Source organism: Pelodiscus sinensis, chromosome 1 (genome assembly GCF_052426305.1).
Source record: "Pelodiscus sinensis isolate ZL-2025 chromosome 1, ASM5242630v1, whole genome shotgun sequence".
NCBI classification, from domain to species: domain Eukaryota; kingdom Metazoa; phylum Chordata; order Testudines; family Trionychidae; genus Pelodiscus; species Pelodiscus sinensis.
Window position 1 is genome coordinate 188,372,420 of NC_143052.1, and position 17,875 is coordinate 188,390,294.

The 17,875-nt window shown below is 47.4% G+C and overlaps 1 protein-coding gene and 1 long non-coding RNA gene across 2 annotated transcripts in view; both read left to right on the forward strand.

Moving 5' to 3' along the window:
• The first annotated feature begins 1,844 nt into the window (after positions 1 to 1,844).
• Positions 1,845 to 9,312, forward strand: LOC149525680 (uncharacterized). Its single transcript, XR_016347999.1, has 3 exons — positions 1,845 to 2,537; positions 5,446 to 5,571; positions 6,547 to 9,312. It is a non-coding gene; the product is annotated as an uncharacterized LOC149525680 (long non-coding RNA).
• A 708-nt stretch (positions 9,313 to 10,020) lies between these two features.
• Positions 10,021 to 17,875, forward strand: part of IFNGR2 (interferon gamma receptor 2) — a 34,174-nt gene continuing 26,319 nt past the window's right edge. Inside the window, exon 1 of the mRNA XM_075911074.2 lies at positions 10,021 to 10,544. Within this exon, the coding sequence (XP_075767189.2) occupies positions 10,463 to 10,544 (82 nt within the window). The 5' untranslated portion in view covers positions 10,021 to 10,462. The remainder of the gene's footprint in view (positions 10,545 to 17,875) is intronic.

Consider the following 17,875-nt stretch of genomic DNA (forward strand, 5'->3'; position numbering starts at 1 on the left):
CAGACTAAACGGAGAAAATTCCTGGGAGGTCAGGGGGAAAACAATGTCTATTAACTATTTGCATAAATCTAAAGTAAAAAACCAGTCTTCCTTCAAGGACTGTAGTTAGTGAAAACAACTTTGCAGGCAAAGCCATTTACATTAAGGAATAAGTGCACAAAAATAAATTCAGAGCTGCTGAAAGAATTTGACTGAAAAAGTGTCACTTAAAGGAACTTAAGAAAAAAAGTGAAGTTAAAATGAGCTTTTGTACAAATCAACTTTGCACAGCTCAATGGGAACTAACTAGCTGGGACGAGCGCAAGTATTATTTAAAAATCAAAATAATTAATAAAGTATTTTAAAATACTGTTGAAAACAAGAATGCTTGGCTTAATAACGGAACCAATTTGACCCATTTCTGATTACCAGCTTGAGGACTTAGAGCAGTGGTCACCAACCAGTAGATTGGGATCTACCAGTAGATCTTGGAGCTGACAAGTGATCCTGACTGGTTTGGCCAGGAAGCTCTCAAGCACTGGCACTTCAGTTGCCCCTCCACCCACTGTCATGCTGTTCCTGCCCTCTGCCTTGGATCTGCCCCTTCAGAGTCCCCTGGGAGCCTCAGAGTCTCCCCAGGGCATGGGAAGGAGAAGGGGAGGCACTGATGTCAGGGTGTCCCTCCTCCCCCCACTCCTGTACCCTATCCCCACACAAAGAGAAGGGGATGAGGGGAGCTTGGCAATGCAAATCTCTGTCACTCTCATGCACTGTGTGTGTCTCTCTCATTCTCACACACACACCACTGACCTTTTAGGGTTTTTTTTATTACTGTAGATTCATGATGAAATAAGCATCCCAGAAACAGAGAGGAAGTATGACCAATGAGTCATAGCATGGTTAGTAAGAAGGAAGCTTGCAAATATATACACAACATTTTCAGAGATCTGAGAAGTAGATAGATAAATCCTACATAAATTATAAATGAACTTATTTTCCTAGTTCACTGCTTTTAGATGAGTGTTTTTGTACAGTTTTCATTTCTTATTCACTTAAGGTGTTCAGTACTAAGGTAGTGAGTGTTACATAAATACCTACACAGAAGTAGTTGTTGTGGCAAAGTGGGGATTGTATTCACTCTGTTAGCTTTGTTATGTTGTATGTGATTTCTACTGTCCTATGCGGCTCTCTTGTAACTCTCTGCACTGTGCCTGGCTGGGGACGGGAGTTTTGGGTGTGACTCTCGCTGAGCAGCCTAGTCCAGCATGTTCACAATGATAGCTCAGGCTCTCTTGTAACCTGAACCTAGGTGGGGGTTGTAACCAGAGAACACCTTTTCTCCAGGAAGGGGACGAGGAGGCATGGCTGCCTGCAGGGCTGAGGCTAGTTGCTGGGTGGGTGAGGGAACCTCTGCTGGCTGAGGATGTAGGAAGAAGACCCAGGGCCCTAGCTCTGGGTCCCCCACTCCTCTAGATAGATTGTACTGACTGTTCCTGGTTTCTGTGCTAACAGCAAGTTTGTGCTAGGCGGTGTCCCTGTTCTGCTGAATAAACCTTCTTGCTGGCTGAGAGTCACATCTGGTTGCAGATGGGGGTGCAAGGCCCAGAGACTCTCCACTCCTCCCTGACAGTTGTATTTAAGCAAAAGAAATAGCCCCAGAAGAGTTGGCAAAACAATTTGGGCTCGTCTACACTGGCCCCTTTTCCGAAAGGGGCATGTTAATTTCACAGGTCATAATAGGGAAATCCGCGGGGGATTTAAATATCCCCCGCGGCATTTTAACATTCAGCTGCCTTGTCTTTTAACTTCTGCAACTTGTTGTAAGATTGTTGAGCTTTGCAATTTAGTAATCTTTGCAACTTTCAGCCACTTTTCTTGTAACTTGTTCTAAGCTGCATTCCATCCTGTTATAAGAAATTATGTGTGTGAAGATGGGAGCCTGTTTGGACAGAGGAAAACAGCAAGGCTAAAAACGTGGAGCCAGGGGATGACTAATTAAAACGATTGTCACGTTATTGGATTGTGAGGGGAGCAGCCGGGTCACTGCTGCACCCATGGAGAGGTGTTCGCCCCAAAAGTGGTACAAAGGGGGCCATGTGAAGGGTCAGACAAAAGCTTACTTTCTTCTGATTCTATATCTGCTCTTCATATATCTGTATAATGTCTGTTTGTGGAGTTAGGAATCTGTATGGAGACTGTAAGTCTCTCTGAATGTGCTTGAGTAATGGGCTAGGAATGTTTGCCTATGGACACGCTAATGAGCGAACTTCCAGGGAACAATGGGCCTCTGAAGGCCAAAGACACACCTGGCCACTGGCCATGTGACTCCCCCCAGCTTGGAAGAAGCCAGGAGGGGGTATAAGTAGGCCATGTGGCCAACTCTATGTTGGTCTTCAGATCTGCTTCTGACCCCAGATGCAGCCTCGCAGGGAATCACGAGCTGGGAAGAACTGTGGGCCCATCCGAACATAGGATGTGCAATAAGGACTTTTAAGCCAGCAGTTATAACATCTCTGCTAGAGCCTGCATCGAGAACTGGGAGATTCGATGCATGTAATGTATGATTCTTTAACAACCTTACTTCTCATGCTTTTCTTTCTTGTAGTAATAAACCTTTAGATTGTAGATGCTAAAGGATTGGCTCAGCGTGGTTTGTGGGTAAGATCCAGAGAGTAAATTGGCCTGGGATCTGTGGCTGGTTTCTTGGAACCAGACAGAACTTGTTCAGGGTAGGTGGGATTGGGTTCTAAGACCCCCCCCCCCACCTGTGTATGAGGCCCGGGGCCATCTGGGGTATGGATATTGCTGGGGTATTAGAGGAGTTTTTCTCGTGAGGCTTCAGGCAGGCAGCTGAAGCACTCTGTGGGACTGGTTTGTGGCCTATTTGGAAAGGTCTCCAGTCTGGGGGCTAGAGAGAGCCCCGAATTTGAGCGATTCGTCCTGAGTGGATGCCCTCAGCTGTGCCCAAACCTGGCACGATCCGTCACAGCGATTATGGAGATTCTGTTGCTCTAAGCAAACAAAAGACCCAGATGGATGAAGGGAGGTCTGGTCATGATCCTCGGTGAGGAATGTGAAGGAAGGATCCTGCCTTCCCTGAGTGCGGGACTGTAGCCGCTCAGTTTAAATAAAAGGAGAGAGCACGTGGCAGACCTCTCACTGGCCAGGGATCTATGGCTGCAGGCAGACACTCTGGGCATACTTGACTTTCTCTTTCTCTCTCTACAGCCCTTGCCTGACTAAGTGTGTGAGTGCCTGAGGGCATGAATGAATGAAAGTGTATGTGTGTGTGTGTGAGAGAGAGAGAGAGAGAGAACTTGTTCCCCTTGAGTTTAACCCTATAGTAGTGGTGCACAATCTTTTTTCATTCACGACCCCCACTCAGGACCACCTCCCCCAAAGAAAAGCGCAGGGAAAGTTTTGTTGCGGGGAAAAAAGCATCCAAAAAAGAAAATGCAGTTGCAGCCCCTTTAATTGCCAGGCCTCTCCCTGCCACTCCTCCAATCCCCACCTAGTGTCCACCCTATAGTGGCATTCAATGACAGCACAATCCCCTTTAGTTTAACCCTATAGTGGATTGTTAATTCCTCATTTAATAAATCCAAATGAGTGTGACCCTAGGGTGATCTCCAGTGAAATTGGGGTAGCAGTATGCAGCCACACAGAGAAGCTTGCAGGATTGGGTCCTTGGGAGGTAATTTGTTTGTGTCTAGATAGAAGACGCCAACTAAGTTATTGAGTTAACCTGTCACTGAAACTTGGCTGAGTGACACAACATATTTGCTTTATACTTGTATCTTCCTTAAAAAATAGAAATCAGTTGATTAAGGAAATGATATTCTATAACTGATAAGCTTTGTTCTCTCCTGAAATTACAGATACCAGTGCCAAAACACATGGCTATACTTATGATCTCCAGCTTTTCAAAAGATTCAGTGACCTGTTTAGTGGTTCTCTTCTTTATGGATCAATGGCAGTAATCACACCATTTTACTAGTTGAGCCTTCTGTCTCTTTTCTCTAATCTAAATTGTACTTTGCACTGAATTATCTTACTATCTCTTTGTCCAACTCTTCTTTGGGTTTACATAAGGGCTCCTGAAGATGATACTGATCTCCAGTTCACTCTTGCCATCAGCAGAAAAAGGTATTTCCCCCTCTTGGAGGAAACATGCTATTGTAAATGGTTCTTGACTTCTGATTAAGCAGTTAATCTAACAGAGCATATATTTTCTACACAGCAAACTTCTTTAGTGCATGGATAAAATTAATTACCTAAGAGTAAACATGCCATTCTGATGTGCTCACCTATTGGCTTTGATGTTACTTTTGTATCCTTCTTCTAAAAACTGCCATCTTGAAACACCTTCTTTTAGCGAGACCATTTGTTACAAGAGTCATGTTAATCATACTGCAATTTATTTCCTTGTCCTTGGTCAATAACAAATGCAAAACTGACTCAACAGCTTGTTGTAGATGAACTTCTTGACTCCGAAGTTCAAAGTTTTTTTTTTTAAGACAGCTGAGCTGAACAGAACAAATGTAAGTTTGCATTAGGAAACTGAAAAACTTCTTTAGATGTGAATTACCAAGGGAGGTAGATGAGTCACTCTTAGAAGGGTTCAAGAAGAGGTCAAACAAAATGTTCTGGGAGACACAGTACAGAGGAAATCTTGCATCTTTCAAGCCAGCTGGTTTGCATCACTAATCGGTTCTCATCCCTATCATCTTTCTATCCTGTGTTTATTTTTACCAACTATGACGTTATCTGATTTAAACATGATCATGTAATATAATTGCAACAAATTGTGTACAAAGTGTGTCAAGTAAAGTGTCAATATAAGTTATTTGCTGAAGAGGATTATGCCATTTATATGCATATATCATTTTTGTATCTGCAGTAATAAATATTAACTATGAATCTCCTTCAAATGTTATCTCATGCAGTAATGCCAACAAGGTGTTTAACCAGCAGGTTGTGAAGGAACTAGTCCAGTTAAATAGCCCATCAAAGAAAACTTAACTGACAGTGGACTAGGGGAGACACCTATTTACACTTAACGGACTTTCCTGTGAACATTCCAACTAGAGGAAGCAAAGTGTGCATGGCCATGTGATTTGACTTGCCATGTGACTCCAAACACCATGTTTTTGCCTGTAATTTTCCACATAAGAACAATGCGCTTTGCAGCAGAAGCTATAAAAGGCTCTGGAAGCATCTCCATTTTGCCTATGTCCTGCTCAAACCTCTGGACTATGAACTTCTACTAATGGGAGCATTCTAATCAAAGTACCGAGGATCTTTCATTGTTTTGGAAGCAACCAGAGATTTAACAACCAGCAGTTTATTTTGTCACTGCTACAAACCTGAGCCAAGAACTTTACAATTGTTGTAGATATTCGATTCCTTTAACCAATTTTAACTCTCACTTTTTTTCTTTTTGGTAAATAACCCTTTATATTTTAGATACTAAAGGATTGGCAACTTCATGATTGTTGCAATGCTCCCTGATGCCAGCCCAGCACCAATCTGGGTTTCTGTCACTGTGACACTCTCGGGCACCAGCACATGAGCATCTGGCACCAAGAAACGGTTAGTTGGCTTCTACAGCGCTGGAGGTGCCTATCCCTGTTATCATCCTTATGGCACTGCCCCCTGCATAAGGGTCATCAGCACCACTGTGTCATCACACGGGGAATTGTCTGATTTGGAGGCTGCCTCCATATACTTGAGGTAGAACGCTCACTGCTGTGGTGGACACTGTCCAGAAGTGCCAGCAGCTTGGCAATCACAGTGGACACACTGAGACTCAGACTTTTCCAGGTGTGACTTATTGTTCAGGCTGGGACAGTCTGGACTTGGTGTTAACATCCTGGGGCATGTCCTGGACACTCTCCAGTGGTGGCTGGAACCTCATGTGATTTGCAACAGAACCCCCTTCAATACCCTTCTGCCCTCCTCACAGTGGAAATGACAGCCTCTGTGGGCTCCTGGGCAAGGTGTGTGTGTGTGGGAAGCCTGGATCCTCTGCATTCCTGGGAGGGGCAGGGTTGAGGACAGCCAACCCTCAGTGCTGGCCCGAGTGCAGTGTACTCCTCTCCTCCGCCCTCCCTCCCCCAGCTCTTAGAGCTGCCCAGAGAGTGCAGCATGGTCCTATGGCAGCAATTTAAAGGCCCTGGGACTCCACTGAAACTGCTGGGCCCTAGAGCAAGTGCCCCTTCTGCCTCCCTTTTCCCCCCACCCCTCCACATCGTGGATCTGACTTTGGTAACAGACACATGAGATCTGGGTTGGGGAGCACACATTGGGGATCTGTTATCCCAATCCAAAATCCTGTTCCACACCAATGTGAAGGAGCTCAGAACAGTGAGACTGGCTTGTCAGACTTTTCAGGTTTCAATGCAAGGGCAGTGCATGACAGTGAAAATCAACACCACCTCCACCATGTCCTACATCACCAAGCAGGGCTGGGCCCAGTCCTTGCCTCTCTGTCAGGAAGCTCTCCTGCTCTGAGAGTTCTGTGTAGCCCTCTCCATACACCTGGAAGCATCTTCTCTTATCTCCCAGGGAATAGAGAACAAATGTACAGACCTTCTCAGCAGGATGCTCTTCACCCATGATTGGTCGATCTGAGCCTTCCAAAGAAACTTCTTCATCACCAGGAGCAACAAAGAGTGCCCAGTATTCTGCCCCCTTCTGAAGCGTGGATTCCATTTCAGAAGCATTCATTCTCCACTGAAGGGGACATTTCTGCCATTCTCTTCCCTGCACAAGGTGCTACTTGAAATCTGCAGAGATGGGGCGGAAGTAATTTTGCTGACACCAGCAAGACCATGCCAGCATTGGTACACCACCCTTCTGGGCCTCTCAGTGGAAGACCCGATCACTCTGCCAGTCTTTCCTGATCTCATCACGTAGGATCACGGTCACCTCCTTCACCAGGTCCTTTTACCCCGACCTCTCACAGCGTAGAAGCTTCATGGTTAAATCCCAGGGAGCTTCAATGCTCAGAATCAGTGAGGGAGGTGCTTCTCGGTAACCAAAAATTGCCCACCAGAGCCACTTACCTAATTAAGTGGAAAAGGTTTTTGTGCTGGTGTGCGCAGTGCCACACAACCATACTTCCTCTTGTGGAAAGTGGCATTCCTGATGGCCATTACATCATCCAGGCGAGTGCCTGAGCTAAAAGCATTAACCTCAGACACTCATTCCCAAGGCTTTCTATAAGGACAATGTGAAAGTAGAAAGAATTATACTGTAAGAGAAAGATGAATTATGCTGTAATAATTGAATAAGTTGAAGGAATACTGTTTGTCTCTGAACAGGAAGAAGAAAAGTATGTTAATGTTGTTTGTAGGTTTGCAGATCAGAGTGCTAGCCAGGTGGGCCTGAGTTAATAGGAAAAGGAACATTAGGTGTTAGGGAGAAAGCAATTGAGATAACCAAGGTGATATGAACAGGAGATTGCTGTGTGCTTGATTTGGAAATGAAGATACTTGACTAGCCTTACACTAATCATGTGAAGTTTTGCCCCTCTTTTAATCCTGTTAATTTTGGCTTTCTTTTGACTGTATAAATCAAGGGGTTTGAACCTTGTATGGCACTCACATTTTCTGGGTGCATTTAGCAGAGCGGCTTTGCTAATAAACAGAGCGGTCTGACAAAACTGTGAGTCCTGTCTGACTTTGACACAATGTGTAACTCAGACCCCCCAGCATTTCTCCCTAGGTGGTTTCTCAATTTCATACAGGGCAAGACATCTTCATACCAATCTTCATACCAAACTGTATGCTAGTACACAAGAACAGGCACCAAATGTTCTAGATGTCTGGAGAGCCCTAGTGTTTTATGTTGAGCACATGAGATAATTTAGGAAATCGAACCAACTGTTCGTAGCAGTGGCAGACTAAATGAAAGGACTCCCAATCTCATCACAGAGCATCGTATCCTGGGTTATTGATTGCATCAAGCCTTGACATGCGTTGGCCAAGATACCAGCCCCAGCTCACTCTACAGGAGCCCAAGTCTGATCAACTGCCTTCCTGGTCCAAGTGCCCATTGAATAAATCCGCAGAGTGGAAACCTGTGCACCCATTTACCACTCACTATGCCATCACACAGGCTGCCAGAGATGATGCAGTTTTTGGCAGGGCAGTTCTCCACTCAGCAATTCCATAATTCTGACCCCACCTCTGGAGGAAGAGTATATGAGTCAACTGATTGGAACTGATGTGAACAAGCACTCAAAGAAGAAAATACGATTATTGACCTCATCACTGTTGCTCTTTGATATGTGTTGTTCATGTCTATTTGAATACCCAATTATTGTTTGTGTTTATTCTGAAGAACTTCATATCTCTGCTCAACTGATATACTGTACCTGTAAGCCTGACATTTGCAGTATCAGAGGGTTTTATTGAAATTGATGAAAATGCCAGAAGAAAATTAAGATTGCAAAAGACAAATTTCTGCCCTGTGAATTTATTTGTATTCCAATTATCAGTATAGTATCTGATTTAGGAGGAACTCTGATTTTTCAATATTACCAAGGGTTTGTATAAGTTTACTATCACAGATACTGGACCTCGAGGTGTGGGGGAAGGGGTGTGGCTGCATTCCTCCCAGCTTTAAGTGGTTTCTCTTCTATAGACAGGATTTATAGTTGTATAGTTTGGTTAAGTGGCTCTCTGCACCCCATTATTAAAAATTGTTCCAAAACCCTTGTTTACTGTTGGTGTGTAATCAATAACATTATCGAAGAGATGTGGTTAGACTATAACCACACGTTTGCAGTGTGCCAGAAGCAACTAGTGAAAGCTATGGGACTTTTAACCACCTGATGCAAGGTTTTCTCACTTAAACCACAAATATATGCGCAATACTGCACACTACTCAGTAAGCTTATACTGTGTGTGGTCATGATAACCATACTGTCTTATTATTTCGGAAACCATAGAACTGCTAAAAAAATTGCATACTTTTTTACTTTTTCATTTGTACTCCCTCCATTAAATCAGGTGCCATTACAGCATTCCAGACTAAAAGTGTGGTTTTCTGTTAGTTTAAAGGAAAAAACCTACCCCACCCAAAGTAGTTCTGCAATGGGATTCTGCATACAGGTGATGCCATCCACTGAGCTGGATCTGCTTATTGTAGGAAAGAAGGCTAAAACGTCATTCTTCATCTATTATATATTTTCTTATCTGACACTGTTACAAAGTAGGCTCATGCTATAATGTTCCACGCTTGGTTTTCACCTAAGCTGTGTCTAGACTGGCCAGTTTTTCCGGAAAATCAGTCGCTTTTCTGGAAAAACTTGCCAGCTGTCTACACTGGCCGCTTGAATTTCCAGAAAAGCACTGACTTCCTACTGTAAGAAATCAATGCTTTTTGTGGAAATACTATGCTGCTCCTGTTCAGACAAAAGTCCCTTTTGTAGACAGCTGAGATTTGTTTTCCGCAAAAAAGCCCCAATCGCAAAAATGGCGATCAGGGCTTTTTGTGGAAAAGTGCGTCTAGATTGGCCACGGATGCTTTTCTGCAAAAAGTGCGTTTGCGGAAAAGCATCTGTGCCAATCTAGATGCTTTGTTCTGAAAATGCTTTTAACGAAAAACTTCTGTTAAAAGCATTTCCGGAAAATCATGCCAGTCTAGACGTAGCCCCAGAGCTGAATTTTTTCTGTAAACTTTGAGAAAAAGTCACTCCCATTTTTACTGTTTAATAAAGGGAGAGGCAATGTAGGTCAGCTGAAGGGCTGGTCTAGAAGCTGGAGTTTAGCTCTGTCACTGAGGTATGAGGCAGCTGTCTCTCTAAACCAGGAACCAGGTTAAGCTTAGGCCAGGTAACCACCCCTCTCCGGTAATTAAAAGATGGCTCTTTAATGACAGGAATACTTCTCCCAAAATTAGCAAGCAAATAAACGGGACAAAAAAGCAACAAGAGGCCTTGGTGCTTTCCCCCGCCCCGAGCACCGTGGGAACAGGATTTGCCCAGAAGACGCTGGGTGCTGCAGTTCCACGCAGGGACCCCGGCGGACAAGGGGGGAGGGTTGTCACCGCGCCTGTCTGGCCCGGCCTGGCGCACCAGGAAGTACCGCCAGGCCGCGGCTTCGCTCCGGCACCACTAGCCGAAGGGGTGCGCTGGCGGCTGGGCCGTGGGCGCGGCTTATGCCCGACGGCGGGGCAAAGAGGCGCGGGGAGCAGCAGCCAAGTCCAGCCCAGGCTCCGCAGCCCCCTTCGGCGTCCCGCTGCCCCAGCCCCCCTCCGCGCTGCGGCTGCTGGGGATCCCCCAGCGCGGCGGCAGCTGCTGGGCACCGCCCCGCACGTGGGCGGCTGGGAGGCTCGGGCAGCGCCGGAGCTCCGGGAAGAGGCGGGCCGGGCGGCTCCACGCACAGCCAGGGGAGAGGCGCCGCGCAGCTCGGAGCTCGTCTGACCCGGGTGAGGAGCCCGGGGCGGGCGTGTGAGCAGCGCCCCAGCCTCGGCCATGCCGCGCCCCAGCGCCGCGCTGCTCCCCTGCATCCTGCTGCTGCTGCTGCTGCGCCCGCCCAAGCCCGGCTTTGCCGCAGGTAGGTGCCGCGAGCCCCACGCCGAGGGGCGCCCGGTGGGGCTATGGGGGGACTGGCCTTTGCAGCGAGCGGGGCCGGACGAAGGGCGGGCGGGATGATGGTGGTGGGAGGGGGCGGGGGCTCTTTTCCTGCAGAGTCCCTGGTAAACAAGCCCTTCGTAGCGACTTGCCTGGGGGCGATTCCTTGGTTGCGGCTTGGGGAGGTTCCGGGGGAGCGAGCGGTGGCCCAGGCAGCGCTGGGGCGAGAGCGCTTCTTGGGGAGGTTTCGGGCAGTAGTTAGTGGGGAAGGCCCCCGGGGCGCGTATCCCCGCGGAAGACCCTGGGCACGGATGGGGGAGCCAAAGTCTCCCCCGACTTTTCAGTTCAGTGTCGAGAAAATCCTTTGGAAGGCGGGCAGGACTTCACTTGCCTTTACTGGTGTTTGTTTTCTAACTTGGCGATTTAAAAAAATTATCTTGTATTTCGTATATAACTGAAGGCTACTCTCTTCCTCTATAATGTCTGGACACTTGCTGCTAGGGATGTAAAATCCCATTGAATTGTTTAACCCGTTAACCGATTAAAAGCAAGGGTGGGGAACCTCAGGCCCAGGGGTGGGAGGCAGCCCTTGGCTTGCATGGATCTGTCCGCTTGAGCTTAAGGCCACCTCCAGCATTGGGGAACCTGCATTAGTGCTCCAGTCCCCACTCCCATGTCCCTGTGTCGCTGGAGCACACAAAATCTACTAGGCTGGGCCCCCCAGGCTTTTGTGTGCAAGGGGAATGTGGGGAGTGTCTTAAATGGGGGGGCCACAGTGAATTTTCCCCCTGCTTCTCACCTCTCTGTGGTCCCTGACTGATTTTTCTGTGGGTCAGCAGCCCCCTAACTCAAAAAAGGTTTCCCAACACTGGATTAAATGGAAGGGTAGGGGAGGTTGCTGGAAATCACCACCCCCTCCCCCCCAGGCTGGAGTAGCCCATTCTGCCCTCCCTCCCCCCTTCACTGGCAGGGGCTGGTCCAGCCTACAGGAACCCTGTCTGTTATGCCCCCACAGGGCTGGAGCAGCCCCCTGCCTGCAGCAGGCGGGGAGCTATTCCAGCCCCTACCAGTTAAACATTCACATCCCTTCTTGCTAATTCATAAAAATGCTAAGCACTTGTTCCTGGGGAATGGTTCATAAATATATACAGCCAGGACTGGTCTATCCTACAAGCATTTGTTGAGGTATCTGATAGGGATGCAATAGTGTAGTTAATGAACTAATAAGCAAAAGCTTACAGGCTAATGCTATGGACTACACACATTTCTCTCTCCCCCCACCAGTATATTTTTTTAGCAGGCTGGCCAGCAGCCCTGCTCAGTCCTGGCTTGCTATGGGTCCAGGACCTACCCTTGCTGTGGATCTGTATTTAAAGTGTATTAGGAGCCAGGTGGGCAGGCATCCTGGCTCAGTCCTGGCTTGCGCCATGTCTGGGAGCTCAGACCTTCCCTGAACACGGGCTGCTGCCACCCCACACTGCTGCCTCTGTATCAGAGGCAGTACCAGAGGGTGAAAGGTAGCCAGTCTGCGAAGGGAGCTGGTTTTTATATTGGCTCCCCTCGTGGACCAACTCCCATCTGGCACCCCACAGAGGCAGCAGCACTAAGTGGCAGGGGGCTTCTTAGGAGTAGAGACAGGGCTGCTGGGGTACTATAGAATAGGAGAGTAACCAATAAGAATTCATGAGATTAATGCTGGGCTGTAACAAGGGGGAGGCGAGTGAGGTACTTGCTTCCAGCGCAAAGCTGAGGGGCGCAGTCCAACATCTATGCGCCACATCCAGGGTTTCAGGAAGTACACGGGCTGCACTTCTCCCCAAACAGCCAGTGCGCTCCTGAAACAACAGGTCTGTGATGTGCTGGTGACTTCCCTCCCCTGCTGCCTTCCTGTGCATGGGGCGGGGGAGTAGTAGGAGTCCTAACACCCCACCAGCTCCAACTGCTCAAGCCCTGCGTGGCTGCCATGCAGAGCAAGGAGCAGGATGTGTGCTACCTGAGCAGTTGGAGCTCATGTGATTCCGGGACTCCTCCTTCTCCCTCCCGCCCCCTCCTCCTCACGTGCAGGAAGGCAGCGGGAAGGCAGTCGCCAGTGCACCACAGACCCAGCTGTTCAGGCAGCGCATGGCTGTTTGGGAGAGGGGGAAGCAGCGCACATGCTTCCTGGATCTGGCGCACAGCTGCAGGATCCCCAGGTACTGGCCCCTGCTGTCCCTGTCCCCTCCTCCCACCCCCAGCATCCTGTCCCCTGCCCTAGCACCCTGTTCCCTGCCCCCACAAGTACAGTTGGGGCCACATTAGTAAGGCTTGGGGTTTTTTGGAGGTGTTGTTTTTTTGCATCTCACTTGTGTGGCCCTGACTGACTTTTCTGTGGGTCAGTGACCCCTGACTCAAAACAGGTTCCCCACCCCTCTCATAAATAAAGACAATGCTGAAACATTTTGTGTTTGACATAATATTTTATTTAAAAATTAAGCCTGGCCAACAAACCCCCAATTGGGTCCAAGCTCCCATTAGGTGGCAGCATCATAACACTCCTGCACCTCCCCCAGACCTCACATTTGAGCCAATCATACACTGGAACCCCCTGTCCTGAGCATCTCATATCCCCTAACTCCTGCCCCCCCATCCTTAGTCCTCTGCCACACTTCTGCACCATCCACACCCCACAAATCTGTGTCCTGAGCCCATCATGCTCCCAGCCTCCCTGCCCTGAGCTCCTCAAACACCCAATCCAAGCTCCTGCACCCTCACATCCACAAGCCTGCGGCTTGCTCAGCACCCCAACCCTCCACCTGAGCCCAACACTCTTCAGCCTGAAGCCCCTTCCCTGAGCCAGCATCCCCTTCTCTACCTTTTCCTGCATCCACATTCCCTCCCAGAGATTGTACCTCTCACCCCTTCCCACACCATATCCCTCATTCCCACATAGGAGCTCACACCTCCTGTCTCAACCCAGTGAGAGTGTATAAGGGCTGGGATAGCAAGTGATGGAGAGGAGGGGAACAGAGAGGGCGGAGCCTCAAGGAAGGGGTGGGGTCTTGGGGAAGGCATGGGGTCGATCTTGACTTGTCCTGATGTTTAAAAAGTGATCTTGGGTGTAAAAAGGTTGGGAGACCACTGTACTAAGCTATCTTTGCTTGTGCCACATCAGTGCCCCTGCTCGCACTGACGACAGTCAACATGGACCGCCCCTTAGGAGTGCCATTGTCCAATTTCTAATAAGATGTTTCCTTTATGAGGTCCATGGTAAAGTCAATGTGGCAATCCCTTAATGTTTCCAGTTTTCAAGATAACTATTTTAACTGGGAGTGTGAACCATTTAAAGGCTATTGTATTTAAGTTTAAGAATTGAAGCGGGGTTTTTTTTTCAGGCGATTCTTTTGTTAAAACGGATACTGCTAATCTTCAAAAAGCAGCAGTCGATTTAAATTTTAAATATGACAGTGATTTGAATGCCTCGTAAATTTCATCAGAGATTCAGAGTTTTAAACATCAGGTGTTAGTGTTGTTGCCAGATGTTTCATCTGCAACTAGTCTGGACGTTCTACAGTTAATTCATGAATATAATCTGACCGAATCTTTCCCATATTTGGAAATCAACTTGTGAATATTTCTCTGCTTGCCAGTGACTGTGGCTTCTTGCGAAAGAAGTTTTAGTAAACTAAAATTAATTATTGTTGTTTATGTATTTTCCCTTTTTCTACAAAATAACTACTTTGAATATATAAACATGAGGGAGCGCAATTTTATATACTTGACTCGGGCGCAAAATTAGCTAGTTACGGCACTGGATTAATTGACTATTCAGTTAACCAATATTTAACATCCCTAGTATTCATCCATTAGGTTGAATTTGTAATGAATGTGTCTACACTGCTCAGTCCCTTCTGCCCTCATGCGGGCTTTTAAAATTGACCCCTGTACTCTGCCTGAGCAAGTGGAGTAAAGCCTCAGGCATCATTCACATCTCAAATTAAGGGCAGTGGAAACACCTTTTATTGTAATTCAGAGTCCTGGTGATGATCCAGAGTGCTCAGTTGTAAATGCTCTGGCAAGTGCTTTGAAGTTGAACCCCAATACTCTTCAGCTAGGTGAGCAGGAAAAGTCCCAGGAATTTCTGACTGTACATTTCCTGTTGGAGCAGCATGCAGAGTTCACCAGCACAGCTGAACATGCGTGGCCAAGATCACAAATGCCTCCAGCACTGAGCATTCAGGAGACAATGGATATGATTACTGCGGAAGTTGGGGCAAGTCTGTGCAGGCAGAGCTCTGAACCAGCAAAAGAAAGGGTGCTATCTGTGTCAGAAATGATTCTGGGTGATTCTATCAGAATCACCCAGGGCATAGTGGATGAGGGCTACATCAGGGACACACAGCAATGCCATATTACTATAAAGGAGCCTAGACAAGTGCACCACAGGACAAGGCTGCTTCTGAGACACAGACGTGGGAGTCTGATGTGCCCCCATTACTACCTGCGATAAGTTTTCATATCATGAGGCATTGGGACACTAGTCCAGAATTCCAGTCTGCTGCAGGGACTATGGGACAGCCACCCACAGTGCATCACTTCTTGAGTTGGTATGTAAAATTTTACATACCTAGTGAGGGTATGTAAAATCACATTTCTGAGGTCCAATGCTTAAAGTTGAATTAAATAAAATCCATTTAGAAGTACTTCTCTGTTGCTGTATGCCGGGGTGGGGAACCTCTTTTGGGTCGGAGGCCGCTGACCCACAGAAAAATCAGTCAGGAGCTACACACAAGTGAGAAGCAAAAACCCCCCCAATAAAACAAAAACATCCAAACCCTCACTGATGCTCCCCTAACTGAGGAGGAGAGAGACTCCTCACATTCCCCTCTCACACCAGAGCCTGCTGGAGCCCAGGATAGTGGATTTTGAATGTTCCAGCCCTGTGGGAAGGTTGTGGGGGCTCCCCAGTGCTGAGGAGGAGCCCTGAGCCTCGAATGCCGGCTCCATGCAAGCCAGGGACTGGACGTTAGGTTCCCCCTCCCTGCTGTCTGCCTATGGTAGAGCCAAGACTTCTGAAGTAGATAGGCCTTTCCCCTTTTCTAATTTTTTTTCATTTTTTTTAAATGGCTAAATTATGTATATCTTTGGATTTCAACTTTTCTAAGCAGTTTACTAATTGAAGTCAGTAAGTCTTGCTTGTAACATGTCACAGTGCTGCCACCTTGCTATGCCATCATCAGGAGTGGAAACCCCTGTTTCAACTCTTGCCTTGTAGCATTCCAATATCCTCACAGATGGGGTTATAAAATGATAACTGGGAGGCAAACTATAATACACTCGTGTCTCATGCTTCTCGGATGTAATTTTGCTTTTTAAAAAATACGGACAGACTAAGTACTGGGTATTTTGAGATACAAAACTGTTAATTTTGATATTCCAATTGATAGAAGAAATCAAAGAAATTTAAATGTTGGAAGGAACTCATTGATCTGACATTTTGTGCTTTAATACGGTGTAATCATACCTAAATGATATGAAACATCACATGGTGACTCAGATTAATGGAAAAACACAAAAGGCCATTTAAAATGGTATTTGTTTTGTCTATGAAATTCATTGTTCTGTTTTATACTTAGCTGTTAGTTTGTGCTGTGGGTAGGTTTTTTTCTGTATTTTGTTTTAACTGTGTCTCATTCCATGGGGGTTTCTCCCATCTATTTCAATAATGGCTGGCAGGCTCATTTTGCATTTATTAATTTGGGAAGTTTTTACCTTGTTGACTGCAGTTTAGGGATGTTAAGAACTAGTCAGCTATCCAATAAACAAATGCTCATTAGATAGTCGACATAATAGTCAATTAGTCGCTTCTCCCGCCCTTCCCCCTTGCTGCTTCTATAGGATAGAGGCATTAAGGGGGGGATACTTCAAAGTGGCAGTGCTGCATGAAACCCGGAATCCTGGGCTCCATGTGGTGCTGCCGCTTTGAAATGCCGCAGTGGCGTTTCAAAGGGACAGTGCCACACAGCTGATCCCGGGCTCCACATGGCGCAGTCCTTTGGAAATGCTGGTGCAGCATTTCAAAGCAGCAGCACCGCATAGAGCTGACCCCAGGCTCTGTGCAGCATTGCCTCTTTGAAATGCTGTAGTGGCGTTTCAAAGTGGCAGCACCGCATGGAGCCCAGGTTCAGCTGGGGAGCCTCCAACTGATCCCAGGCTCCAAGCCACTTTGAAATGTCACACACAGGTCAAGATCAGCTGGGGAGTCCCAGCTGATCCTGGGCTGTCCCCAACATTTCTAAGCAGCAGCACTGCACTGAGCCCGGGGTCAGATGCAGAGTCCCCAGATGATCCCAGGCTCCGTGTGGCATGCCAGCTTTGAAATGTACAAGAGTCCCCAGTGAGAGCTCTTGTGCATTTCAAAGAGGAAGCACAGTATGGAGCCCAGAGTCAGCAGGACTTAGAATCATAGAGCTGGAAGAGATCTCAGGAGGTCATCAAGTACAGCCCCCTGCCCAAGGCAGGACCAATCCCAACTAAATCAACCCAGCCAGAGCTTTGTCAGGACGAGACTTAAAAACCTGTAGGAATGGAGATTCCACCACCTCCCTAGATAACCCATTCCAGTGCTTCACCACCCTCCTAGTGAAATAGTTTTTTCCTACTATCCAACCTAGACCTTCTCCACTGTAACTTGAGACCATTGCTCCTTTTTCTGCCATCCGTCACTACTGCGAACAGCGTGTCTCCATCCTCTTTGGAACCTCCCTTCAGGAAGTTGAAGGCTGCTTTAAAATCTCCCCTCGCTCTTCTCTTCTGCAAACTAAACAAGCCAAATTCCTCAGTCTCTCCTCATAGGTCATGTGCTCCAGCCCCCTAATCATTTTGGTCACCCTCCGCTGAACCCTCTCCAATGCGTCCACATCCTTTCTATAATGGGGAGCCCAGAACTGGACACAGTACTCCAGATGTGGCCTCACCAGAGCCGAATAAAGGGGAATAATCACTTTTCTGGCTCTACTGGCAATGGTCCTCTAATGCACCCTAATATGCCATTAGCCTTCTTGGCTATAAGGGCACACTGTTGACTCAAAGCCAGCTTCTCATCCACTGTAACCCCCAGGTCCTTTTCTGCAGAACTGCTACTTAGCCATTCAGTCCCCAGCCTGTAACAATGCTTGGGATTCTTCTGTCCCAAGTGCAGGACTCTACACTTGTCCTTGTTGAACCTTTTGGCCCAATCCTCTAATCTATCCAGGTCACTGTGGACCCTGCCCCTGCCCTCCAGCATATCTACCTCTCCCTTTAGCTGAGTGTCCTCTGTGAACTTGCTGAGGATGC